Source organism: Kluyveromyces lactis (assembly GCF_000002515.2).
Source record: "Kluyveromyces lactis strain NRRL Y-1140 chromosome E complete sequence".
Classification (NCBI taxonomy): domain Eukaryota; kingdom Fungi; phylum Ascomycota; class Saccharomycetes; order Saccharomycetales; family Saccharomycetaceae; genus Kluyveromyces; species Kluyveromyces lactis.
In genome coordinates this window covers 2138430-2165097 of record NC_006041.1, presented here as the reverse complement: position 1 = coordinate 2165097, position 26668 = coordinate 2138430, and the positions used below count along the sequence as shown (strand labels likewise).

At 38.4% G+C, this 26668-nt stretch overlaps 15 protein-coding genes across 15 annotated transcripts; 7 read left to right on the top strand and 8 right to left on the bottom strand.

Moving 5' to 3' along the window:
* Positions 1-268: 268 nt before the first annotated feature.
* ATG21 (Atg21p) lies at positions 269-1447 on the top strand (the record flags this gene model as incomplete). The annotated part of the gene is made up of 1 exon (XM_455047.1): positions 269-1447. The coding sequence occupies one exon, from the start codon at positions 269-271 to the stop codon at positions 1445-1447; it is 1179 nt and encodes a 392-aa protein (XP_455047.1).
* A 175-nt stretch (positions 1448-1622) lies between these two features.
* INA17 (Ina17p) lies at positions 1623-2099 on the bottom strand (the record flags this gene model as incomplete). Its single annotated transcript, XM_455046.1, has 1 exon — positions 1623-2099. One exon carries the CDS (start codon positions 2097-2099, stop codon positions 1623-1625), a length of 477 nt encoding a protein of 158 aa, XP_455046.1.
* A 324-nt stretch (positions 2100-2423) lies between these two features.
* MGR2 (Mgr2p) lies at positions 2424-2786 on the bottom strand (the record flags this gene model as incomplete). The annotated part of the gene is made up of 1 exon (XM_455045.1): positions 2424-2786. The coding sequence occupies one exon, from the start codon at positions 2784-2786 to the stop codon at positions 2424-2426; it is 363 nt and encodes a 120-aa protein (XP_455045.1).
* A 327-nt stretch (positions 2787-3113) lies between these two features.
* On the top strand, positions 3114-4475 carry MSY1 (tyrosine--tRNA ligase MSY1; the record flags this gene model as incomplete). Its single annotated transcript, XM_455044.1, has 1 exon — positions 3114-4475. One exon carries the CDS (start codon positions 3114-3116, stop codon positions 4473-4475), a length of 1362 nt encoding a protein of 453 aa, XP_455044.1.
* Positions 4476-4743: 268 nt separating this feature from the next.
* On the bottom strand, positions 4744-5025 carry KLLA0_E24245g (uncharacterized protein; the record flags this gene model as incomplete). Its single annotated transcript, XM_002999374.1, has 1 exon — positions 4744-5025. One exon carries the CDS (start codon positions 5023-5025, stop codon positions 4744-4746), a length of 282 nt encoding a protein of 93 aa, XP_002999420.1.
* Positions 5026-5212: 187 nt separating this feature from the next.
* PNG1 (peptide-N4-(N-acetyl-beta-glucosaminyl)asparagine amidase) lies at positions 5213-6274 on the top strand (the record flags this gene model as incomplete). The annotated part of the gene is made up of 1 exon (XM_455043.1): positions 5213-6274. The coding sequence occupies one exon, from the start codon at positions 5213-5215 to the stop codon at positions 6272-6274; it is 1062 nt and encodes a 353-aa protein (XP_455043.1).
* A 98-nt stretch (positions 6275-6372) lies between these two features.
* EEB1 (medium-chain fatty acid ethyl ester synthase/esterase) lies at positions 6373-7722 on the bottom strand (the record flags this gene model as incomplete). Its single annotated transcript, XM_455042.1, has 1 exon — positions 6373-7722. The coding sequence occupies one exon, from the start codon at positions 7720-7722 to the stop codon at positions 6373-6375; it is 1350 nt and encodes a 449-aa protein (XP_455042.1).
* Positions 7723-8168: 446 nt separating this feature from the next.
* FZO1 (mitofusin) lies at positions 8169-10646 on the bottom strand (the record flags this gene model as incomplete). The annotated part of the gene is made up of 1 exon (XM_455041.1): positions 8169-10646. The coding sequence occupies one exon, from the start codon at positions 10644-10646 to the stop codon at positions 8169-8171; it is 2478 nt and encodes an 825-aa protein (XP_455041.1).
* A 400-nt stretch (positions 10647-11046) lies between these two features.
* On the bottom strand, positions 11047-11787 carry SEC62 (Sec63 complex subunit SEC62; the record flags this gene model as incomplete). The annotated part of the gene is made up of 1 exon (XM_455040.1): positions 11047-11787. The coding sequence occupies one exon, from the start codon at positions 11785-11787 to the stop codon at positions 11047-11049; it is 741 nt and encodes a 246-aa protein (XP_455040.1).
* Positions 11788-12407: 620 nt separating this feature from the next.
* Positions 12408-14339, top strand: NOG1 (putative GTPase NOG1; the record flags this gene model as incomplete). Its single annotated transcript, XM_455039.1, has 1 exon — positions 12408-14339. The coding sequence occupies one exon, from the start codon at positions 12408-12410 to the stop codon at positions 14337-14339; it is 1932 nt and encodes a 643-aa protein (XP_455039.1).
* A 916-nt stretch (positions 14340-15255) lies between these two features.
* Positions 15256-16983, top strand: DTR1 (Dtr1p; the record flags this gene model as incomplete). The annotated part of the gene is made up of 1 exon (XM_455038.1): positions 15256-16983. The coding sequence occupies one exon, from the start codon at positions 15256-15258 to the stop codon at positions 16981-16983; it is 1728 nt and encodes a 575-aa protein (XP_455038.1).
* A 1025-nt stretch (positions 16984-18008) lies between these two features.
* On the top strand, positions 18009-19349 carry SSU1 (Ssu1p; the record flags this gene model as incomplete). Its single annotated transcript, XM_455037.1, has 1 exon — positions 18009-19349. The coding sequence occupies one exon, from the start codon at positions 18009-18011 to the stop codon at positions 19347-19349; it is 1341 nt and encodes a 446-aa protein (XP_455037.1).
* A 597-nt stretch (positions 19350-19946) lies between these two features.
* On the top strand, positions 19947-21401 carry GLR1 (glutathione-disulfide reductase GLR1; the record flags this gene model as incomplete). Its single annotated transcript, XM_455036.1, has 1 exon — positions 19947-21401. The coding sequence occupies one exon, from the start codon at positions 19947-19949 to the stop codon at positions 21399-21401; it is 1455 nt and encodes a 484-aa protein (XP_455036.1).
* A 280-nt stretch (positions 21402-21681) lies between these two features.
* RPS6A (40S ribosomal protein eS6) lies at positions 21682-22954 on the bottom strand (the record flags this gene model as incomplete). Its single annotated transcript, XM_455035.1, has 2 exons — positions 21682-22386; positions 22949-22954. 2 exons carry the CDS (start codon positions 22952-22954, stop codon positions 21682-21684), a joined length of 711 nt encoding a protein of 236 aa, XP_455035.1.
* A 1160-nt stretch (positions 22955-24114) lies between these two features.
* Positions 24115-26313, bottom strand: RLM1 (Rlm1p; the record flags this gene model as incomplete). Its single annotated transcript, XM_455034.1, has 1 exon — positions 24115-26313. The coding sequence occupies one exon, from the start codon at positions 26311-26313 to the stop codon at positions 24115-24117; it is 2199 nt and encodes a 732-aa protein (XP_455034.1).
* Positions 26314-26668: the final 355 nt, after the last annotated feature.

Here is a 26668-nt window from a genome sequence, read left to right as displayed (position 1 = left end):
CATATACTTAGTGGAAGCTCTTAATTTACTATGTTAATGCTTTATATAGAGAATTTGAATAAAGTTAAAAGCTGATATGCAATATCAAACGTTTATGACACCATTTCACGAGGGTGAGGCACAAAAGGTATATATTTACTTGATATCCAAAAGTCAAAGTACACGTTCACGTCATCGATGAATATTGCGGAAACGCAGTTGGAGTATTAACTGATAAGGTAGCTGTTGAATGAGCTTTTGGTACAAGGGATAAATCGGTTTAATTAGGATGGCATTGAAGCTATTAGGATTTAATCAAGATGCGACGTGTTTCTCTGTGATCTCGTCTAATAAAGGGGTTACCATTTACAACTGTGATCCATTTGGTAAGTGTTTCGAATTGGAGAAATCAACTTCAAATGACGAAGAGCTAGATTTTCTAGTTGAGATGTTGTTTTCTACTAGCTTGATAGCCGTTGTAGATAAAACCATTGGCGCATCAAAGAGGAAGAAATTAAAGATAGTAAACACTAAACGGAAGGCTACGATATGTGAACTTACGTTCCCACACGAGATTATGGATGTCATAATGAATAGAAAAATCATATGTGTTGTATTGAAAAGTGACCAGATATTTGTTTATGATATTTCATGCATGAAACTGTTACGAACCATCGACGTTAGAGGAGAGAAACTGAAAAGCACAAGCAAGTTCAGAAATAGTGAGGCTGTTGGTGATATTGGTGTGAGAGTATCATTAAGCACTGACAATAATAGTATCTTATGTTACTCATCGTATTCAAAATCAGACAAAGAGAATGCTCCATTGAATGATATCGTTGTATTTGATGCGCTGAAATGCATACAGATCAACGTATTACCCGCTGTGCATCAAAGTAATATAGTATGTATCGCGTGTTCTCCTGACGGTATGCTAATGGCAACTGCCTCTGAGAAGGGTACAATCATAAGGGTATTCAAAACTATTGACACTGAAAATGACGAACCTATCCTTGTTAACGAATTCAGAAGAGGCTCAAGGCCAAGTCGAATAAGTGAAATGAAGTTCAATCATGATAATACGCTACTAGCATGTGTTGGGGAATCGGACACTATCCATATCTTTGCCTTGCCGGTGACAACTACCGAAGCTGACGCGAATGAAGATGACACTTTGCAACAAAGTTCTCATTCTTTATCTAGCAGTATCAATGGGCTACAATACATATCGAAAGGTCTTGCGAACCGTTTTGGGAAAATTATTGTATCGAAGATTCCTACACAAAGCCAACAGCGACACGTAGCATATATTAAGATACCTGAAAATGCGAAATATCGCATTGGCTTCCCGAAGGATACTACAAACACTATACATATTTGTGGAGAAGATGGTAATTATCTTGTATACTCCATTCCGAGAAATGAAGTGGGCCCGTGTACGCTAGTAAAGAGTAACACTTTCGATTGAGAAAAGAATAACTATTTTAATGCCTAATGTGTGCGCGTACTGAATATTCCATTTCGTCCTTTAATTGATTAAGCTGTGTAGCTACGTCCGTACAGAAGATATATACATATATAATACTGGGAGAAAAAATGACAATCTCTAGATGATTCAATAGAGGATCATCCCTAGCGTCAATTTACCAAAATTTATACCACTTCCTGCTTGACCTTTTAGAATTTTTATCTGAAGATACCGAAGAATTGTGTGCTTCGTTCAATGCAGCTAGTTCGCTTTCCAACTGGTGCACTTTATGCGTATATTCGAGTTCTTTTTCCTCGTAATCTAATTTCCACCATACATAATGACAAGAAAGATATACGATAGAACCCATTAGTAGAAAGATCCATGCTGGCCTAACAAACTTCTTGAGAGAAGTCTCCTGTGTCTTCTGTTCTTCTGCCTGTAACTGTTTCAACATCTGTAGTTCGTTCTTAATATTAAGCTCGTTAGTCTTGTCATTGATTAACTTACTAATTAACTTAGGATCCACGTTATCGAGTGATTGAAGCTTGGCAAGATCTTCTAGAGTCCTGATCTCTATATGGGCATTACTGTTATTAGCAGCCGCTAGAAAACGGCGAGTTACGACTCTTTTCACCAACGGTCTGAACATTATTGTTCTACTATCTATGTCAACTTCTTCCAAATAGAAAAAACGGTACGAATATACCAAAGTGTGTGTTTACACCGTTCACTAACTGCAATGGAAACAAATTCTGAAGCTCGCAGTATGCCTTTGTGATCCCTACGTGTGTACTGTAATCTCCCCAGGTTCTTTACTTCATCAGCTCCTCTCGAAAAATTGATCATCTTAAATTCCTATTTACAATATTCATTTTACTTAAAAATATACCGAGAGGACAGAAATAGAGTAGATACGAAAAGATTAGTAGGTACCGCTGCCTCTGACCCATGTACAATTGCTGGGTAAAAACGCTTAATCCTTGTACAAACCATAAGTTTGTTTAGCTTTCCATACTTCAAATCTTGATCTCTGTTGCAATTCGGCCATCTTACTATGGTAGAAACCATTGTTGTGGGAGTTGTCGGAAGTTCCATCACTTCTAATGACAGAACCGATACTCATAAATAGGCCAAAAGTGGCAGCAGAACCAGCGATGTACTGCCCTAAGGTTCTCACAAACCCGTTTGGACCTGGGCCTTGTGTAACAATGGCAACACCACCGAATAAGATGCCAGTACAAACACCAACGGTAGTACCCATCATCAAACCCATCTTGAACTTTTCCCAGTTCGAAGGTTGTTGTTGTTGGCCGTAAACTTTTGGTGGTGGTGGCATTTCTGGTTCAAGTCGTGGTTCGTGTTATCTGTGCGCGCGTTAGTCTTGGATGTCTGGAAAGAGAGCGAGACCCTGGTTAATTCCGTTACGTTTTGTGGAGTTGGTCGTTCATACATTTGGTACAGTAATTTGATTCTTTTTTCTAGTTTGAAAACTTCGAAAATTTCGATTCGAGTCCGATTTGATGTGACTTTGAAGTTCAGACGAGAAAACTGCCTAAAGGTCAGTCTTGGACAGCGCCATTGGCCGTAGTAGGTTGTTAAAGCTTTATCTTTTTTAATATATACTAACAGTTGATCTTTCTGCTTTGAAAGCTTCGAAGTTGCAATGATATTTGGGAGGTTGCTTGTGAGAAATTTGGCAACGAAATGCGATGTATTGCAGGTTCTTCGAGAGAGAGGGTTGGTTCAGCAGGTTTCACAGCCGGAGAAGTTATTGTCTGAGAAACTGAGTAATGGTGATAAGATCAAACTATATTGTGGAGCAGATCCCACTGCGAAATCTTTGCATTTGGGTAATTTACTGCCCTTAATGGTTCTTTTGAACTTTTATGTGAGAGGGCATGACGTCGTTTCGTTAATTGGTGGGGCCACCGGCAAAGTTGGTGACCCAAGTGGGAGGAAAACTGAGAGGGATGTTATCGCTGAAGCAAAGAGACAAGGGAACATTGAAAGGATTGTGGAACAGTACAAGACATTTTTCACGAATGGATTGAAATACTACGAGTCTAGGATTAAGGAAAGAGATGCACCAGGTAAGGTCACCTATCTAAACAATATTTCGTGGTGGCAGGATGTTAAGATGTTAGATTTCCTTGCTACTTACGGTAAACATATTCGTATACAGAACATGTTGAGTCGTGATTCCGTTTCTTCGAGATTGCAAAGTCAAGATGGTATTGGTTTCAACGAATTCACGTATCAGATCTTACAAGCATACGATTTCTACCATTTGTACTCAAATGAACAAGTGTCCATCCAAGTTGGTGGTAACGATCAATGGGGTAATATTACAGCGGGTATCGATCTTATCAACAGAATTTCTCCCCAGCATGTGAAGACTCGTCCAGCTTTTGGTTTAACGGTGCCCTTATTGACGACCTCCACTGGAGAAAAATTCGGTAAATCGGCGGGTAATGCAGTATTCATTGACCCTGAAATCAATACCTCCTATGATATGTATCAGTTCTTCGTGAATACTACTGATGCAGATGTGGCAAAGCAATTGAAGATCTTTACTCTGTTACCGTTGGAATTAATTGAAGACATCATGGCTCAACACGCACTATCGCCAAATGAAAGATACGCTCAAAAAAGGTTAGCTAAAGAAGTTGTGGATCTGATTCATGGAATTGGTAAAGGTGACGATGCAGAGTTTGTATCGCGAATTTTATTTGGTGGTTCAGGTTTTGAAAACGTTAAGGCAGCTGAACTGATCAGAGTCTTCGATGAGAATAGAATTTTGAACAAGATACCGATCAATACGCCATTGTCTGATATTGTGTGTCAATTGATCGATTGTTCAAAGACTGAGTCCAGGAGGAGAATCAAACAAGGATCCATCTATCTAGGACCAAATAAGAACAAAGTAGTGGATGACACCACAAACTTTAGCCCGTTTTTGATAGATGAAAGGGTGCTTTTGTTGAGGGTTGGTAAACAAAAATGCTATGTCATTGAATGCATATGATAATACAACTGCGGTTACACAAATAAGAATAAGGCATTCCTTTGTAAATAGGTATATAAAGTTCCCATTCAATGGACTTTATCTTGTAAATAGTGCTCCATATAATGATAATATGATCACAGATAATTACACCATCCTATATTTCCCGTATGCAAAGTATTGGGAAGCAGACCAAGAGATAACGGACCACAGCCATAGTGTGACAGGTAGCAGCAGGACAACGGAACAGTAATAAAAGTACTCTGGCCTATTCCAGCACAAAACCATGCTAGCCAATCCCACTAAAAATATGAGGTTGGACAGTCCGAATAATATGTAAGCAACACGTTTGTTTTCGCATATTGTATTTCGATCGTGGTTTGAATCTGAAGAACCCATGCTGATCTTCAACTTCAGTTCTAAAAGTGTGAATGATATCCAAATTCTGGTCTCCAGTTACTAAATTAAATCCAATGATTGGTATCCTATTGACATTTAGTGTAATACAACTTGGTAGCCATAAATTGAAGGAAAGTTGTTGGACATCCTCTCTATTCCAATGAGCAATCATAAAATCGTTGCCTTCTTGTCTTGAACTTCATGATGAATTTGAATTTTAAAGGTTCAATCAGGGAATTACATGTCGCCATGTTAAAAAAGTATTTTGACACATACAGAACAATACATGAGGATTGTGATTTTAAGGTAAGCACTGGTGCATCACTGCCTGATCGATAATATCTATTGAGAAAGTAATAATGACTGACTTTCAGGAGACTTTATCGTCTGTTTCTAAGAGATTCCTAGAACTATACCGTTCCAAGATTCTGTCCCAATGGAGGGGGACTAATGGCTCCTCCGAGGAAGAGAAACGTTTCAACTCTCTTATACAGCAAAACGGTTTTGCTCGACAGATATTTGGTCTTTATAAATCATTATGTTTCAGGTATGAGAATGACGCATGGTACTCCGTAGTATTAGATATATTAGATCTTGATTTAATATACAGCAACGTTGACAAAGCTGTTCAAGATAATAATGCTTCGGATATTGAATATCAGGACTATTTGGTGAAAGAGCTTCTCAGGTACTTCAAAAGAGATTTCTTCTCATGGTGTAACAAACCTAATTGTTCCAAATGTGGCACTGACGAACATCTCGAATGGGTGGGTACAGATAGAGCAAACAGTGAGGAAGCCAAATATCAATGTGGGAACGTCGAAGTATACCGCTGCACCCTTACTGGTGATATCACAAGATTTCCGCGTTATAATGATCCGATAAAGTTACTTCAGACAAGAACAGGAAGGTGTGGAGAATGGTGTAATGTGTTCACCTTGATTTTGAAATCGTTCGGGTTAAACGCAAGATATATTTGGAACAAAGAGGATCATGTATGGTGCGAGTACTATTCACCCAATTTAAAAAGATGGGTTCATTTAGATTGCTGCGAACAAAGTTTTGATGAGCCTCATATTTACTCGAAGAATTGGAACAAGAAGATGAGTTATGTTTTGGCTTTCAGTAATGACATTGTAGCAGATGTTAGTGGCAGATATATCCTACAAAATAACCTACCTCGTAATGCCATATCTGAGAACGAACTGAATTTTATGTGTACTTACCTAACTAAGACATTGAGAAAAGATTTCAATGATGATCAAATATACGCTCTGGCGTGCCGAGATGAACAAGAGCGATTATCATTGGAGAAGACAAAGCCATCGAAAGATACATCGACGACTACATTGACAGGTACAAAAGGTAGAGAAAGTGGTTCTACAGCCTGGAAGCAGCAAAGAGGAGAAGATGGTTCATGAGTAACCAGCATGTTTGCTTTTAACTTCAGTTATGTATAATATTGAACTTATATATGAATAGTATCTTGTGTACAAATGTTTTAAACATTGACATTACTTTATTTGACTAATGATTCAAGAGCATCAAAATATTGGGCAACCTGCTTTGTTGCCCAAGAGTCATGGTTTTTCTCCAAGTAAGCTAAATGGCCACCTAAATCTGTTTCGATCAGTAAAACATGAGGATTTTCCTCAGCTTCCTTCACTGGAATACATTTATCACCTATGACTGGGTCATCTTTGGAATTGATGACTAGAGTTGGAACATTTATAGTTGGTAGACGGTTAATAGAGCTTCCGACACGGTAATAAGACCAGGAGTCTTCGAATCCAACAGCCTTTGCTGTAAAAATGTCATCAAACTGACTTGGATCAGTGAACTGCTTAGCTTTTTTCAAGTTTTCACGTGTGAAAGAATAATTCGAATAGTGTTCTGGCGAAATCTCAGCAGGCTTCTCACCGCCCTTCCATTCGATTTGATTCATGTTAACTTCCAGTGTTCTTACTAAAAATTGAGTGATACTCTTTGCGAACAAACGACTAGACCAGAAGTCTTCCCTCATTTTATGGGCAGAATTAGTCAAGTCCCAAGGATTACATACTAATGCAGCACCTGATAAAAGACACTTTTCTCCTTCTTCTCCCAGGAAATTAGCCAACATTGTTGCACCGAATGAAAACCCAACAGCATAAATCTTTCTCTTTGGATCACGCTTGTGTTCTCTTTGCACAAACTCACGCAGATCTTCTGTTGCAAACGCATAGAACAATTTCGGTGATACAACTTTTGTACGTGCACAACCTCTGGTGTTCAACACGGCCACTTTAAACTTCTCATTAGAGATATTTGAAAGTTGCTCCGTTAATGATCTGATGATTGGTTCATGGCTACCACCAGCCAAACCATGCATAACAATGATCAATGGCTTACTTGTATCGTTCAAAACAGACTCTTTTTCTTCGTCATCCATGTATCTAGTACGTGGATGCAAACGAGGCCAGCCTTCAGGATGTGTCTTTTTACCATCCTCAGCTAGTTTCTCTTTATTGTATGTACCGGTGGCAGGGTCTAGTTCGTACAGTTTCTTCCAGTCATTTCTAACCCAATCAATACTGGCAATCCCATGATCAGACATCTCAAACAGTTCTCTACCGTAAAATACATTGAATTTCTTGCTGAAATCACCACCTGCCAAATACATGGTTTGTAAAATACCAGTAAAGATTAGTGGACTTAATTGAAATTTGCTGCCATCGCTCAATCCAGTAACCTCTTCGGAGATTAATTCATGCAATTGAGCCTCGGATCCATCTTTCTTTTGCAACTTGATTGTTCCTTTTTCACCGATATGTTGAGTTACAGTACCATTGTAACCCCAGTGCAGTGGGTTGAATAATAAGTTCACCATTATTGTCAACGTTTATTAGATAAGAGACAACGTCGTTGTGTCAGTACACAAATAGGGTAGACGAAAAATATTACCAAAGTATATAACCAATTTTATGAAGATAAATAAAATAAGTCAGAATATCTGTGGCTCGTTCCTTGATTCTGTTTCCATCTTTATATATTTCGCATTTGAAATGGGTTCTGGTGATGCTACAGGTGTTTGATTTTCGGACCGTAAAAATATCAGCCGAAGGATCCGGAGGTTATGAACGAAGGGTCTCGCATGAGCCATGGAGGGGAAAGGGGACCGAAAGTAAGGTTGTAAATATGTTTAGTTGGTTCGGATCCGCAGCAGTAATGAAATATTTACATGAAAAACTATCATATGGGAATAATTATATATGGTTTCAGATAGAAGAATGATTCTGTTCTTTAGGGTCCTGTAATGCCCATAGATCCATTTAATCAATCTACTTCCAAATTGATCGATTCCACAGTACCTCTCTGTTTCTGTGACTTGGATAATAACGCCTGGAAAAATTCAATACTCATTGCGTTATCCCTTACTTTGCATTCTACTTCTTTCTTTTGGGAAGTCTTTTTATCAACAATTAACTCACACGCTTTTACCACTTCTCTGGTTGGGTATTTGAACACCTGTGATACTTCTTTCGAGATACGGTCAGCGTTATTATGCGCATAATCGATTTCTTGTAATCGTAGCTTATATTTCAAGGATAACTTCATCGGTAGCGCTCTTGGTAAGTCGTGAATTAAATAGGCTATTCCTAAGACTCCCCCTAGCAGTATCAACGATCCAGACAATTTTTTCAAGGATTCTAAAGAGAAAAACCTTGAGCCATGAAGCACGATATTTGTTATCATTTTAGAACCCCCAAAGGAATAGACCAGTAATGTTGGGATCTTTGAAGTAAAGATTAACGATGGGTTGGTCCAATACTGTGAAACAGAATATGATGTTAATGCAAGGGATTGCGACCATGAGCTTTTGGTAGTCAAAGTATTCTCTTCGTTAGTAATTTTCGGTGTTGGTTTAACGAGACCCCAGGATAGGTAAGAGATAAATCCTTCAACAGATGGATCCAAAAAGTTATGCAATTCTAATGGAATATTCAATTTTTTGCTTAAATTATGCTTTTTCTTGGTGAACATCAAACCACTCTTGAAAACCTTGCCCGCCATAAATTCATCACCTAGTTGTTCCTTCGCTAATGCGTTTATTTGAGAAACTGATTGTTCTGCGCTGTTCTTAGCATATGCTTCACTGACTTGTACGCTGGCTAAAATTTGGTCCACGATGAAAGTTCTAACTCGTTGAACATAGTCATAAATGCCAGAAAGACCAGAATATGGAGGGAATTCAGCAGGCTTTAGTATTAACGCTTTGTTAATTTGCATTTTTGTGTATCCATATACTTCCTTTGTGGTAAATTCGCAAATTTTATCAATTGATTCGATAAGCTCAGAACAGCGATTGGTAACATCGTGGAGTTCCGGTTGCAAATCAATTAGAAGGGCATTCAAATGATAGTCTTCCTCTTTATATTTTTCAAGATTACATTGTGATATCCTTTCAAGATCCTTCAATAGCTTTATTAGATAAGTTTTTGCTGGTAAAAGTTTCGAGAGTGATCTTTTCTTGAAGACGAAATTACGCAAATTGTCCTCTAATTTATCGAAATCAGGATCTTCTTTTGGAGGGTTTGGCATGTCTCCATTTGGGTCATCTCCTCCATCAGGGCGATTTTCGCCTTCATGGGGTATTTTACCATGACTGGTAACAAAGTGTACAAATTCACTATTCTGCTTATAAGTTTCTGGAGAAATTTCCTTGATCTGATCTAGAATCAGCTTCTTGCATCTGTCTTTGTCCTTGATATGATCAAACTTGTTGATCACGAAGAACATTAATTTCTTCTCCCTTGAAGCCATAGTAATGAATTCTCTAGCAGATAATGTTAATTGATTTTCGGCATTGACGACAAATACTACAAGATCAATCTCTTCTTGCCTAGACATCACTTCAGTTGTTTTCACTGAATCCATATTAAGCCCAGGAGAGTCAATAAGAGATATATCTGCAGTTCCGTTTCTCAACAAACTAGAGTCAACCGGCCTTTTATCATCTTTAATATATATCTTCAACAAGATATAGTGATCATTATCATAAACCAATTGATCTAGCTTATCGAGAGTATAATCTTCATAAGTCGATCTGTCTCTCATGTCGTATAATACGGATGCATCCTTAACGTTAGTTGCCACGGTCTTGGGAATGGCATGGACTCTTTCCATATTTCCGTTCTCTCTCGCTTCTAAAATTTCACAGAATACATTGGTACAAGGCAATTGATCCTCAGGCAAAACCTTCTTTCTCAAAAATGCGTTACATAACGTAGATTTTCCTGAGTTCAAATCGCCTGTTATGAAAACTTTTGAAGAAGTATCCTGTACACGAGTTTGTAAATTAATCAAATGGTCAATCGCAGATAACGCTTGTGTTTTGAATAACTGCGCCAAAGCACTCTTATCAAGTTGCATATTCTCCCTACCATCTAGTTTGACTTTAAGTTCCAATACGTCCAAAGATTCAGAATGCTCTGGAATATAGATGGCTCTTTGATTATTTTCAGTGATCAAATCGTTGATCAAAGGCCTGACCACGGTAATGGAATCGAGAAGACTGTTTCTGTTGAGAGAGTATGATTGTTGTGTCAAATGAGAATAAAACATATGATCTCTCGACCTATCACGACGATGAGAAGAATGCCTTTGTAGAAGGTTACTCATTTGAACATCTGTTAAAGTTGTACTTGACTCCAACTGATGTGATGAAATTTCAAACGGGGCATCGTTGCTCAACTCATCTTCATATTTAGAGCTTCTTCTATTAGAATTCTGCGATATTTCCTTCTGTGACATGTTGCAGAAGTTTGTAATATTGTGGTGCGGCCGTTCGCTCAGTTATAATACCTATACTAGGATTGGAAGCGAGTGGTATCCTGTTGGCATTATTTTTCTAACTGTTTGCAACTTCTGCTTTCATTACTGTTTTCATTACTGTTGCTGCGTTTTTCATTTTCTTACTTGACCTTAAATCAATTCATGCAAAATAAAACTTTAAAAGAAGGTGATTTCTAGTGTCAGAAACCAAAGATGTCACTACTGATATTAGTATGAGTACATATATCTATATTTATATATGTTTGTATGTTTATATGTGATATTAGTATGTGATTCTCACCGAAAGAATGAACATACACCTTCTGTGATAGTTAAATTGCTAATGTACAGTCTGGGATGGAAGTCCGTTACATTGAAGTTATTTTTGCTTCTTTGCAACTGATCTATGCTTTCTCTTTTCTTTCTTCAGGAAGCTATAGCATTCCTTTTCACCAAATCCATATAGCGGTTTGAAACTTTCTATAACACCGCAATCTTCGAACAAGTTTGGGAAGAGCCAGAACCCACCCTTCTCGCTAACTGCAGCTAATGACAACAAGTAAACTATCAATCTCACAATTGCAATACCAAAGAATACACCGATAAGTGCCAATGCTGCAATGGATAAGTAGTAAGTACCACGTTTCATATATGGAGGCCATAATGGGTAACACACGAATGCTAGCACACCGACTATGATACCGATCACAGTCAAGTAATCATAAATTGATTTTGGATTATAAGACCAGACGTAATATTCATCTGGTTGTAGAGTCGCTTTATTCGATAATAATAAGTTTGGATATGATTTGTTTGGCTTTAGACCATGTTCTTTACATTCTGCAGAATGTAATTTAACCGCTGGTACGACAAATTGGGCCTTGATTAAGGAAACAAAAATGTTACGAGCATCTTCATCGCTTGTCACAGCGGGGTACAATTCGGGTTGTTTTTTGGACTTTGCCTTATATTTATCACTTTTCAAAGCTCTAACAAATCTTTTATAACGGAAGAAGTCAACTAAACGCGATTGGAACAATCCTTGTCTTTGCTTCAAGTCGCTATGAGTCCTGAGTAGATTGGCAATGGCTATCGTAGATTGTGGGCTTGGTTCCGACATAGTAACGAAACAAATCTATATTTGAAGAGAAAAATTCAAAAAAAAAAGGCGGATAAGGCAATTCTACCGGAAATTAGGCAATTATCAGGTAGTGATTAGAAAGTTATAATGAATCTAGAGATTGGACTCAAGCTGTATTCTTTCAGATCAAAATCTCATTGATATTTCTGTATATATTGAAAGTTGAAACGTAAACCGTAAATAAAATGTTCACATACATTTTAACAGTAAAATATATTGTTACCCCGACAGTCTCAAAAGAAAGTGCTTTAGTCACGTGACATAACCAATGTGTATGCCTTTAACGGTCAATTCTGAGATCCATACGAAAAAGAAATCCTGAAAGCACAATTTTTTTTTTCTTTTCAAAGGTTTGCAGTAGTGGGAAAATTTTCCAAACGGCAAGCTCATCTCATCTCATCTCATCTCATTGTGCATTCGAAGTGATAGACAGAGCTTGATTATCAGTGTGACATCCGTTTGACAGGTAGTTTGAATAGATTGGAAGTTTGTTCAAACAACTAAGCATAGCTTAACTGCATTATTGCTAGTTTAATTGTTTTTTGTTGTCCCCGTGTGTGCGTGTATCCCAAAGTTTACGTCAAATCAATTAAGCAACAATGCAATTATCCTGGAAAGATATTCCGACCGTGGCTCCTGCCAATGACTTGTTGGACATTGTGTTGAACAGAACTCAAAGAAAGACACCTACTGTTATTAGACCAGGTTTCAATATCACTCGTATCAGAGCGTTTTACATGAGAAAGGTGAAGTTCACCGGTGAAGGGTTCGTGGAAAAATTTGATGATATTTTGAAAGGTTTCCCTAATATTAACGACGTGCATCCTTTCCATAGGGATTTGATGGATACTTTGTATGAAAAGAATCATTTCAAAGTTTCTTTGGCTGCTGTGAGTCGTGCTAAGACATTGGTCGAACAAGTTGAAAGAGATTACACAAGATTGTTAAAATTCGGTCAATCTCTTTTCCAATGTAAACAATTGAAGAGAGCCGCTCTTGGTAGAATGGCTACCATTGTGAAGAAGTTGAAGGATCCTTTAGTGTATTTGGAACAAGTTAGACAACATTTGGGTAGAATGCCATCCATCGACCCAAACACCAGAACTTTGTTGATTTGCGGTTATCCAAATGTGGGTAAATCCTCTTTCTTGAGATGTATCACTAAGGCTGATGTCGAAGTGCAACCTTATGCTTTCACCACCAAGTCGCTATATGTGGGTCATTTTGATTATAAATACTTGAGATTCCAAGCGATTGATACTCCAGGTATCTTGGATAGACCTACGGATGAAATGAACAACGTCGAAATGCAATCCATTTATGCTATTGCTCATTTGCGTTCTACTGTTATGTACTTCATGGATCTATCAGAACAGTGTGGTTTCTCTATTGAAGCTCAAGTCAAATTATTCCATTCGATCAAACCATTGTTTGCCAATAAATCCGTCATGGTCGTCATTAACAAGACTGATATCATTAAACCTGAAGATTTAGACGAAGAACGTAAGAAACTTTTGGATACTGTTTTGGAAGTTCCAGGTGTTGAAATCATGACCACTTCTTGTCATGAAGAAGATAACGTTATGGCTGTTAGAAACAAGGCTTGTGAAAAGTTGTTGGCTTCCAGAATTGAAAACAAGCTAAAATCTCAAGCTAGAATCACTAACGTCTTAAACAAGATCCACGTCGCTCAACCTCAAAAGCGTGATGATGGTATTGACAGAACTCCATATATTCCAGAAGCCATCGCTAAGATGAAGAAATATGATCCAGAAGATCCAAACAGAAGAAAATTGGCTAAAGAAATTGAAATCGAAAACGGTGGGGCCGGTGTATACAACGTTAATTTGAAGGACAAGTATCTATTGGAAGACGATGAATGGAAGAACGATGTCATGCCAGAAATCTTAGATGGTAAGAACGTTTATGACTTCTTGGATCCAGAAATCGCAATCAAATTACAAGCTTTAGAGGAAGAAGAAGAAAGATTAGAATCTGAAGGCTTCTATGAATCCGACGAAGAAGAAACTTACGAAGGATTTGATGCTGACGAAATCTCTGAGATCAGAGAAAAGGCAGAATGGATTAGAGATAGACAAAAGAAGATGATCAATGCTTCAAGAAACAGAAAGGCATTGAAGAACCGTGGTACCATGCCTCGTTCTAAATTGGCAAAGACATATGGTGACATGGAGAAGCACATGTCTTCTTTAGGTCACGATATGACTGCTTTGCAAGATAAGCAAAGAGTCGCTGCTGAAAAGAACAGATATGAGCAAACTGGTGCTGACGTGGTATACGGTGATCAAGAAGATTCTGCTCCAGCTGGTAAGCTAAGACAGACAGATAGATTGACAGACGGTGTTGCTGATGGTTCAATGAGATCGAAGGCTGAAAGAATGGCCAAATTAGAAAGAAGAGAAAGAAACAGAATGGCCAGAGCCGGTGAATCTGACAGACATGCTACTGCCTCTCTACCAAAACATTTGTTCTCAGGTAAGCGTGGTGTTGGTAAGACTGATTTCCGTTAAACTGTCTGTTCTTCCTTCCTTTCCATCACTGGTGATTTCGAACATATATTATCGTGTTGCCAATTTCTTTTCTATCTCTATTGAACTATATATATTAGTCACTACTTTCATTTATTTGTCTGCATTGGGTGGGTTAAATTTAATTATTACTCCTTTATTTGTAAAATAGTTACGTACTCTGTAAAATTATAAGAGTTATACCTTTGATTTGCTTTTCCTTGACCAAATAACCAACATCCCTCTGACCTCAGTAACAATTTTATCTTTGAAAGTTATTGACTAATCTTGAAGAATAAAAAGGATGAAAATTGTAGGATCTAAATAAAATAGAAAAAAAGGAAACACTGACATAAATATTTCACCAAAACAATCTCAGTATACCTGGAATATTTAACCGTCGACCAACATCATTTTGCTTGAGTTATATTTGATTGCCTCTATTATTTCTCTATCGGTTTATCAGGCGACAGTTTTTTTTTTCTCTCTCCTATGTGCCCTTAGTACAGGGCAAGAAAAAAAAGGACGGCTTCACAACACACATCTAGGTAGGCCTCTTTCACAAAAAATTGACTCTCAGTAACATATAAGCCATGAGATTTTAGCACTTGAAAGTACGGGTGACATAAAAGCTCCAATAAAACTCTACAAAACGATATATGCTCTTTGTATATGTCAATTGTAAAAGGTGCTTTCCGTCTGAAAAGTGTTCGTATGATTTTCGAAGAAAAATTCCCGGTGTCAGTTTTAAGATGTCACAAAATGAGCAAATAAGAGAGCATTGAGCTATAAAGACTCATATTGAAGGTAAAACAAGATATTCAGTTTTGCTCTAACAACGCTTTGGAGCATATCCAAGACCATTGGCTCAAATACCAGATTTTATAAATAAAGAGTCTTAATTTATCGCTATACAAGTATGGGCGTGAATCGAAGTAACAGTATTCTATCATCAGGGTCTCACAACAGCAAGACAATTCAAAATATCGAAAAAAAAATGGAAGGCTTACCATCGCCGTTGATTACAGCCTCTAATATATCGATAAACCCAAATGAGAATCGTTTAGAAAAAGAGTCTGATATGACAGATATCAGTGAAATAAAAGACACAGATTTTGATAGTGACAAGTCGAAGGAAGAGCAAAGTTCTATAGTACGCAACGAGAAACATCCAGAAACGGCTTTCACAGCTCTAGAACCTGAAATTGCATATAATCCACCATATAGTGCGTTTTCAAACTATCAGGTTGTGAGCATACTATTAATTATAATTTACATTGGGTTCTTAGGACCCGTGACAGGTAACATTTACATTCCCGCACTACCTATTCTTCAATCCGAATTTAATACTAGCACAACTGCTATCAATGGTACAGTTGCTGCATTTATGGGTGTTTTTGCAGTAGGACCCTTCTTGTGGGCAGTACATGCTGATTTTGGAGGTAGGAAATTCTTGTACATTTTCTCCTTAATGATTGCACTTATTGCCAACGTTCTTCTTGCAGCGGTTCCTAAGCATTTGGCCGCTCTTTACATCTTAAGAGTGTTTCAAGCCATTGGAACTAGTGCTGTAATTCCGTTAGGGGTTGGAACTGTCAGTGACCTTATATCTCCAATGAATAGAGCCAAAGGTGTCTCATATTTCATGTTAGGACCAAATATGGGCCCAATTCTTGGGCCCATATTTGGAGGGTTAATATTAATGAATGGTAATCAATGGAGATGGTTATTCGGGTTCACTTCTATTACTACTGGCGTGGGGTTAATTCTAATAGTAACGTTTTTGCCGGAAACTCTTCGATGTATCGTTGGGAATGGTGATCCACGGTGGAAGGAAGATTCAGAATTTCCAGCTTCGTTAAGTATAGAGGAATCTTCACAAACAAAGGAAGAGTCCGTTGTCAAGCCACACATGCAATTATTCCGTGACTTGGGCCTACAGAAACCAGTCAACGACACTCCAGTATTTGCCAAATTGTACCCAAGGCCACCTAAGCCAACATGGCGTTCATATTATCTGACATTTCTTGAGTTGAGAGTCATTATATGTTCCATTTCAACAGCAATCCTATTCTCCTCATACTACTGTTTCAGTGTTATTTTATCGCATGAGCTCCATTCGAGATTCGGTTTCAACAACCTCCAAATTGGTGCTTGTTACGTGTGTCCTGGTATTGGATTACTATGTGGTTCATTAAGTGGAGGTCACCTATCAGATTTTTTCAAGGCAAAATCAAAGAAATGGATTCCAGAGTATAGGCTCTGGTTTCAAATTTGGGGTCTAGCGATTAGCATGGCCGGTTGCTGCGGTTTTGGCTGGGCCATTGAAAAGGAACTACATATAGTCGTTATATTGGTTTTTTCTTTCTTGTTGGCATTCGGTATGACGTGGTGCTCAAATGCTACGATGACATTTTTGACAGAACTGGATAGGAAAAAGACAGCAACCCTGGTTTCTATCAGTAGTTTTTTCAGAAACGCAGCCGCAGCAGTAGCATCAGCAATAGTTTTCAAATTAATCGAGGCAATGGGGGCTGGATGGTGTTTCACTGGTCTTGCATTCTGTGACTGTGCTACGATCGCTGGAATCGTGTATCTAATGATCAAAGGTAAAAAACGTAGACAGTCTTCGCAAAGTGACGTATGATTCTATTCTAACCTTATTTACATAAACAAATATTAAGCTTATAACTATTACTAACCAATAGTGATTACGTAGGGTTATATATAATGGGGTCCTATCATTGTGTTATACATATACTGGGGTCCTATCACTATGTTTTTTACATTTAATGGGGTCTTATCACTTTGTTCCCTGATAGAACCTCTCGAATGAATGATCGGTCTTAAGGATCCAGAAGAAGAACAGAAAAGAAATGCTCTCAGCCAATAAGAATCCGGAATTGACTCATGTCGCCTCCACAATTATGGCCCTTGGATGCGCCCCGCTGCCCACCTGTCTAGGCTGTCCATTTTTACAATACATACAACTGTGAAGCGAACCAGTGTATGACACATTGATCTTTACGTACGGCACAAAGAAATTTCTTCGTGCCGTCGGTTATGGTGAAAACTCCTTAGTTACTGAGTTCACTATGTGTTCCTTATTCATCCCATGTTGCTTGAAAAACACCAGGCAGGTGGCATCAAAAGATCTGCAAGAGCTGAGCTGAATGAACTGAGTAGCCATAGCCAAAGTTCCGTTCTGGCTGGTGGTAACATTAAACTTTCCCATTATTATATAAGTGCCAGTTGTATTTGGTTTTTTTTTGGCACCTATGAGTCTTGTCCTCGCAACGTTCATGATGCAAGTAAGACTAGTAAAGGAAAGGCTTTCGATTAAAAAAGAGAACCAAGACTAATATTTCTGGAAGGAAAAAAAACATATATCTTTGCCTTTACTGTCGAAAAGCTATTTGCACATCAGAGGACCCAAAGGTTGGTATTACTCTGGTCAGGTCTTTCTAATTCTCCAGTTTTTTTGGATCATTTTAGGTTTTCTACCTTTTTCTGCTTCAAGGTTTGGCTTGTGGTGAAAACACCGTTGAAGCTTGCCAAATTATCATCTGAACTTGTTCGTTTGAATAAATTCACTTTTTTGCATTTATTAGAAAGGTAACTTCTACTTATCGAGGGGAGCATTGATACATCATTAATCTTAAAAGAAACATCATGTCATTATTATTGCGATTCATTCAGGAAGAATGGATTGAACAGTTTTCACCTTTCTGGTTCATCACTTGCATGGGAACGGGTATCTCTGCCTCAATTCTACATAGCTTTCCATATCCGGCAAGGTGGTTGGTACGATGCTCGTACATTTTCTTTGCAATTGTTAGCATATTGTTCATTTTTTTACAGGTCATCGCAGTTGTCCAATTTATCCTATACTCTCAGCATTCACACAAGAGGAAGAACTATTATTGGAATACTTTCAAAAACATTGATAACAATGTATTTTGGGGTACTTATGCCATGGGACTCCAAACAATCCTCAGCTATATCTTTATGATTGCAACAAGCGATGAAGTTGTCAACACAAAACACGCAAAGCCCTTAATGTATGTGGTTTATATATTATGGTGGTACGATATTGCAATTTCACTTGTTATCGCATGGGGTATAACTTTTATCATCTGGAAAGACTACAATCATTATTTTGGTGAGACTCCGGACATCGAGATGGTCGATTCACCGGAAAACAAGGCTATGAAAGAAGATCTACAGACGTTTTTATTGCTCCCTGTCATCACGCTTGTTGTTGCGTGTTCAGCCAGCGGTACCTTCATAATGTCTGATCTATTTACAAGGACTTTCAATCGGAATATTCAGTTAGTCACCTTGATTATTACTTTTTTGATTTGGCTACACGCTATTGTATTTGTCGCTATTATACTTGGAATATATGTCTGGAATTTGTATGTTAATAAATTACCAGAGGCGAAGAAAATCTTCTCCTTGTTTCTTTGTCTCGGTCCCTTGGGTCAAGGTGCCTATGGTATAGTTTGGTTAACAACGGATGTGAAATTATACATCGATCTCTACTATCCCGTGGATCCCAATATAGACTTAAACGGATACATCGCAAAGGTTGCTATTGGATGGTCTTTCCAGATTTTTGGACTTATTTTTTCCATGTTATTACTAGCAACCGGATTCTTTTTCACCTTCTTGTGTGTGATTGGAATATTGACGTATTCAAGATCACACACCAAAATTTATAGATATCAGAAAACATGGTGGGGTATGACTTTCCCCTTGGGAACCATGGCCATTGGTTGCAAAGAATTGTACCTTCAATTTAATCCGTATGTTCCAATGTCAGCTTTCCGAGTTGTTAGTGTGATTTATTCAACTGCATGCGTGCTCATTACAACGACATGTCTCATCTGCACCATCGTAACAGCGGTAAGAGAATGGTCGAAATTTTTCCGCAAAAACAGTCGTCCCAAACCAGCAGTAACTAAGGAATGGGATGAGCATTCCACTCTGGACAACTCTTCATCGGCATAAATCTTCTCAAAATTAGTATTTAAAGTTAAATGGAACGACATCCAATTATTGCATTAAACTCCCTTTGGTCAAAATGACCAAGATTACTCACATACATGCCAGCATATGGAAGCTGAATTTTAGATATTCTAATGAAGCTTAACGAATGCACCAGTATTATCATACCTAGTGCTTTATTCAGCATGAAATATACATAAATGTACGTATATATATGAATACACTCACTATTCATCATTAATAATTAGAATAGAAGAATCTTTCATCCTATTTTCGTTAATACATAGTTTAAAGCCAACTTCCAAAAGATCACAGGCCTCAATGGTCACAAAGAAAGGCTGTGACATAATTATACACATGTGATCTTGCTGCTCGTGTCACCTTTATTCGAGATACTATTCGAAACCTTGTTTTTCTGTTCCTGATTCGTCAGCCTCTCTGTCTTTGCAGAAGGAAAGCAAGCCATGATAAATATCCGAAAAAGAATAAAAAGTCAGAACAAAGAATCAAACACTTTTCAAAGAAGGTACACTCTGCAAAGATCTTTTGGTCAATTGCAGGTGATACTGATTTATTTTTTGTACTCATATTGGCACGGTTATGTCCATACGTAATACAATCAATAGAATCATTATTAGAAGAAACATGTCTGATTCGATTAGGCACTACGATTATCTAGTTATTGGGGGTGGTTCTGGTGGTGTTGCCTCTTCTAGAAGAGCTGCATCTTATGGTGCCAAGACCTTGTTGATCGAGGCCAAAGCCATGGGTGGTACTTGTGTTAATAAAGGTTGCGTTCCTAAGAAGGTTATGTGGTATGCTTCGGACTTAGCGACCCGGATTGGTCATGCGCACAGTTATAACCTATTCGAGGATTTGCCATTGACCAAGGAAAATTTGACCTTCAACTGGCCTGAATTCAAGAAGAAAAGGGATGCTTACATTCACAGATTGAATGGAATTTATGAGAGAAATTTGACCAAGGAAGGGGTTGATTATGTATATGGATGGGCCAGTTTCACTGTGGACGGTAAAGTCCAAGTAAAGAAGGCCGACAACTGCACTGAGACCTACACAGCGGACCATATTCTGGTTGCAACCGGTGGCAAACCAATTTATCCAGCAAAGATCCCAGGTTATGACTATGGTGTTAGCTCAGACGAATTCTTTGAATTAGAGGATCAACCAAAGAAAGTTGTAGTTGTAGGTGCTGGGTACATTGGTGTTGAAATTGCAGGTGTTTTCAACGGCCTTGGCTCCGATAGTCATCTTGTTATCAGAGGTGAAACCGTTTTGAGAAAGTTTGATGACTGTATCCAAGAAACAGTCACTGATACTTACATCAAAGAAGGTGTTAATATCCATAAATCTTCAAATGTCACCAAAGTTGAAAAGGATGAATCTACTGGCAAATTGAATATCCAGTTGGATACCGGAAAGAATATCGATAACGTGGATTCTCTTATTTGGACAATTGGTCGTAGATCCTTACTGGGTCTCGGATTGGAAAACATAGGCGTAAAGTTGGATGCAAAGGAGCAAATTGTTGTTGACGAGTACCAAAATAGTAGCGTCAAAAACGTGTACTCTTTAGGTGATGTCGTTGGGAAGGTGGAACTAACCCCTGTTGCAATTGCTGCTGGTAGAAAATTGTCCAACAGACTGTTTGGTCCTGAGAAGTTTAAAAACCAAAAGCAAGATTATGAAAATGTCCCAAGTGTTGTATTCTCTCATCCAGAAGCTGGATCCATTGGCTTAAGTGAGCGCGAAGCTATTGAAAAGTTTGGAAAGGATAATGTTAAAGTCTACAATTCCAAGTTCAACGCTATGTACTACGCAATGATGGAAGAGAAAGATAAGACTCCAACAAGATATAAACTAGTCTGCACAGGTGAAGAAGAAAAGGTTGTTGGTCTACACATTATCGGTGACTCTTCCGCAGAAATTTTACAAGGATTCGGTGTTGCGATCAAAATGGGCGCCACTAAAGCCGATTTCGACTCATGTGTTGCAATTCATCCAACCAGCGCCGAAGAACTAGTAACTTTGACTTAGGACAAATAAATAGAGGCTTTGTATGATCAATGTATAGAAAACACACGTTCCTAATTTACGAATCTTGACAGTTGATGATAATAGAACTCAAATTTAATTATGAACAATATTTTCTTTACATATATAAGAAACTATTACTTAGAGAATAATTTATAGACTCTCCCTAAAAAGTACATTGGTAAAAGCTATTAAAGCATAATGAAGTTGATTGTAACAAAGAGTAATGAAGTTTTAAAAAAATGTTTTAGACAAAATCCAGTTGGATTATACTGAAACATGTTTAAGCCTTCAAAGAAGAAGCTCTTCTCTTTCTAACCTCAGCCTTTTCAGCCTTTCTTTCAGACAATCTCTTAGCCAACAATTGAGCATATTCAGCAGCAGCTTCTCTTTGAGCTTGAGCGTTCTTGATCTTCAAGGACTTTTGTTGTCTCTTTCTTTGCAATCTTTGAGGAGTAACCAATCTTTGGATCTTTGGAGCCTTGGTGTAAGACTTGTCACCCTTGGTAACTTCTCTTCTGATAACGTAGTCACGGACATCATCTTCCTTGGTCAAACCGAAGAACTTTCTGATGTTGTTGGCTCTCTTTGGACCCAATCTCTTTGGAACAGTGTCGTTAGTGATACCTTCGATTTCTTGTTCACCCTTCTTGGTGATGATCAAAGCCAAAACAGCCAAATCTGGACCGACGATAGCACCTCTAACGGACTTTCTCTTTCTTTCACCATTTCTTCTTGGTCTGTAACAAGAGTGACCCTTAGCCAACAACAACTTGACTCTGGTTGGCAACAAAACACCTTGCTTCATTGGGAAACCTTGCTTGTCGTTACCACCGGCAATCTTGAAGACGTAACCCTTGAATTCATCACCGACGGATTCACCATCAACTTCTTGACCGATTCTCTTGTCGTAGAAGACACGGACACGGTGTTCATCATCGATTTCAATGCACTTTTGAGTACCGTTAATTGGGTAAGAGATGTTCAACTATTAAAATTCATGAATTATAATAATCCAATATTGTTAGTAAATTGTTTCAAACGGGAAAGGGTTGCTGAAATCGAAATCGGTGGATCAGAGACGGATTGGTATGAAGTACCAATTCTTGATATTATGCGAGAGTAAACGATTTCCCACCATTCATAAGAACGTAATCATCGTCAGAATACAGTTTTTCAAAAACTACCAGCATTTGCTTACTATGATTTATATCCTAGGGACTGATATGCCTTCTTCACGCTTGGTATTTCCTTACGTTCAATTATAACGCTTGCTTTCTTTTTAGGTTTCTCTAAAGATTGTTCTTGTTGTTCCATTATAGATCTAGTCAGTTACTGTCCACGAATAAGTATATTTCCGGTGAAAATTGACGATACACAGTGTAGTACCTGATGACGCTTCTTCTTCTTATAAGTATATTCCTGATGGTATCTGATGTTATATACCACATTGTTGATACTTTCGTTTCTCTTCTTAATTCAAAGTCCCACATAACTCGCTTTTATTTGTCTCTGATTCCCAATGATCACTATATTACTGTCCCACATACCTTCATGATGGCTTAGTTGTGCTATGGCTACCTAGTCTTATTGAATTATAGACGTTCTATACCAAAATGCTCAATATACACATTTAAAGCTTTCATGAATTTTCACATCTTGATTGTGTGAATTTTCGAAAGTTTAGCTTGAAACCTGGTTTTGCCAAACAGAGGGACTCAAACCACAAACCGAACACAGCTACCTAGAGCAAGCACCGTGAACGATGGAAGGCCTGGGAACAGTCGACGCCTTCCCACTAGCTAGTCTGCAAACTGGGTTGAGAGCCACCGACAGACTGCGAGACTCTCTGAGGTTACCAGACCTGATTCCCATAGTACAATAGGATGGAAGGATAGTGGACAGATTCAGAGTAGGCTAAACCTGGCAGGGAACCATCCATGCCAGACAGAGAATCCCATTCCAGAGGAAGGAGCACCAGCCTACGATACCACAGTTGGGAAGGGCGCTTACAGAATTGCTGATCGAATCAGGCCGGTGCCAGTCATCTGTTCTGTCTTTTTTTTTTTAATATCCCCTTTTGGTAATGGTTCATTTGTTTTACAAAATCAAAACAAAAAATGTACTGATGTTCATCTTTAAACAGTCCCACAAATTAGCACGTGATCAAAACTTCCCTAACTTTCATTTTTCAAGTATCTTCGTCATTGTCTTCGTACTGGTGTCTAACTCGTTATTCGTGAGCAACATGTAGAGGAACGTAGAGGAATGTAGAGGAATTTGTTGAAATTCAATAACTAAGCTTTAGACTATAACATCTTCTGTTTCTTGTTGTGATTGATATGAAACATAACTGCGCATTCTTGTTATATTGTAATATGGTAGAGTTTGCAATTGATTTATCTGTATACCAGATATATAATCTTGCGCATAATTCACACAAATTAATGTTACAACTTTAGTGTCATCTTCATAGTATATACACAAGCGTCTTTTACAGTGTTTATTACAGGAATGTTGGTTTAGTGTTACAAATAAAAGCGGAATATAAATAACATCGAAATTGAAGCTTCCAATGAAACTTGTGTATGCTTTTCAAATCGTTAGATATATAACGACCGAAGTACTTTTTTTATCGTATTCCGGGGTGGTTGTTTGCATCTGAAGCGTCCTATACACTAGTCTCAAAAAAATGGAATAACTCCTAATCTTCCTGTCATTTATCTACAGATCCTTTATCTGACCCATATGTTGTTGACCCTGCATCGCTGAAGTTGAATGCTTTGTTTGTGGGTGTTTGACTGACATTGATGTAGGGCGATAATCCAGGACTTCCATTGCTTACAACATGCTGCTGTTGGTGTTGCTGACCAGATGTCTGATCATTACTTGGTTGTTGTTGTTGATGTTGTTGTTGTTGTTGTTGTTGTTGTTGATGTTGTTGCAGAGATTGTTGTTGAGAAGTGCTTGTCATTGCCTGACGTTGCCCTGTCGGGAGTAATGAGTTGTGCTGTTGTGACGCTCCAGTTTGTTGATGAGACATCTGCAGATGAGGTAAAGAACTGTTCGATCGACCCGCGGTACTTGTATTTGGAGGGAATGGCCATTCTTGGAACATGCCACCAATTGATGTATTTGGAGACTGTACAATCAAGTCCTGTGCAAATTTAGAAGGCAAAGACCCCGTTAATGGCCCTGAGTTATGATCCGTAGTAGTAGTGGTGGCTAAAATTTGACCAGGATTGCGATTTTTTGGCTGTAGATTATTCAGTTGTATTCTTTGTTGTTGCATTTGATGCTGCTGTTGAGCATATTGTAATTGTCTCTGCATCAGATAATTCTGTGGATTTTGAATTTGCAACATCGATGTTGCATTGTTCTGTGCTTGTAAAGGCGTAGCGAAATACTGTGGAACAGAAGGCGATGCTACAAACCCTGAAGTTAATTCGTTGTAAAGGAAGCCAGTATTTGCGGCAGAATTCACGGAAGTTCTCGACTTGTCTCCTATAACGGGACTTGATGACAATGGTTGTGACATGACGTTCGAAGGAGTGCGTTGTGAATCAGTTGCTGATTTAGGCTGTCCATCACTAGCGGCCGAATCACCTTCACTCTTAATAGGTAGTGTGGTATTGTTCGTTGGTATTTCCACCCTTAACACTGGTCTCTTTTGTTGCTGGTGTGTCTTCAGCATTCTTGTTTGTCCAGAAGCATGCTGTGGACTTTCATCCGTTGGAGACGGTGTGGTAGTACCTCCCAGCATTGTTCTTAAAGCAGTCATTGGTGATTGTACAGTTAACTTTGATCCCACGTCGGAGCTATCCTGTATGCGACTCATGTTGTTTCTTGAGAAGCCTGAGTTAACCATTTGAGGTTGGATGACAGGTGTTCCTATCCTTGGTTCTTTAGAATTGTAAAGATTATGGAATTGTCTTTGTACGTGTTCTTGTAATGGGTTAAACTTCAATCCTGCATTAAGTTCGACGCCGGATGATGACCCTTGTTGTTTTGGCAAAGAGGACGTCTTCATGTCCACGAACGGCGAATGTCTCGCTGACATTGAGTTCAGACTAGTAGCGGAAGCAGAATGAGCTCCTGTCATATTCATACCACTGCTACCTATACTTCTAGGGTTGGATCCATCATTGTCAATACTTTTATCATTTGAAGTTGACAAGTTGACTGAACTATCTACTGTTCTTGATCGGGTCTTGTTCTTTTTCGTTGCGTTAGACCTCTGCGATTTTGTAGACCTACCACGATTGCTCATAGTCGAAGAATTGCTGTGATCGCGGCTTTCCGTGACACTATCATTTATATCACCATCACCACCCTCATTGTCTATATCATCATCTTCTATATCATCGTCGTCATCGTCATCTATATCATCGTCATCTATATCATCGTCATCCATATCATCATCATCCAAATCGTCCTCATTATCATCCCCATGTTGAGTTCCGTTACTCATTGATCTTGTCGACACAGATCCTTTACTTCTCAGCTGTCTCTTGACGCGTCTTGAATCGGGAGAATTTACAGAAGATGATGTATCTGCGGCACCCACATTAGGACCAACAGCAGCATTAGCAGCATTTCTATTCGCAGCATTACGTTTCCGATTAGGTCTTAGCACAACGCGTTCCTTTTTAACGTAGTCCCCATAATCAGATGGCTCTTTTATATCATGAACTAACTGATCGCTTTGATAATGACGAATCAAATCATTGGTGTCAACAGATGAAAACTCGTAAAACGTGTTGTTGTGGCCAAGAATTATCACGGCAACATCAACTTGACATAACACCGCTAACTCGTGAGCTTTCTTGAACAAACCGGCCTTACGTTTGATGAAAGTCACGGTCCTATTCCTCTCGTGCGTTATCGGCTCGATATTAATTTTACGTCTACCCATCGTATGCTAAAAGAAAGAGGTCTTATGAAAACTTGTGGCGATGGGAAAATAAACAACGAAAGAATATCAGAATCGAAAACGATACCCTATAACTCAATTATTCCTAACCCTGCTAATTCAGTACGCTTCACTATTCTGTCTTGAATGTAGATCCCCAAATTTAGTAACGTCAACGTAAACCGATAATAGAATATGTAAACCCTTGTTGTGTTGGGAAATCTAGCGGATTGAATCAACTAATAACGTACGGAAAATGAAAAAAAAAAGAAGAGAGACAGATCAATATTAATAACAATAGTAGTAATTACAGCGATTTAATAGCTGGCACGCGCGTTTTTGTCAATAATGCACTGAG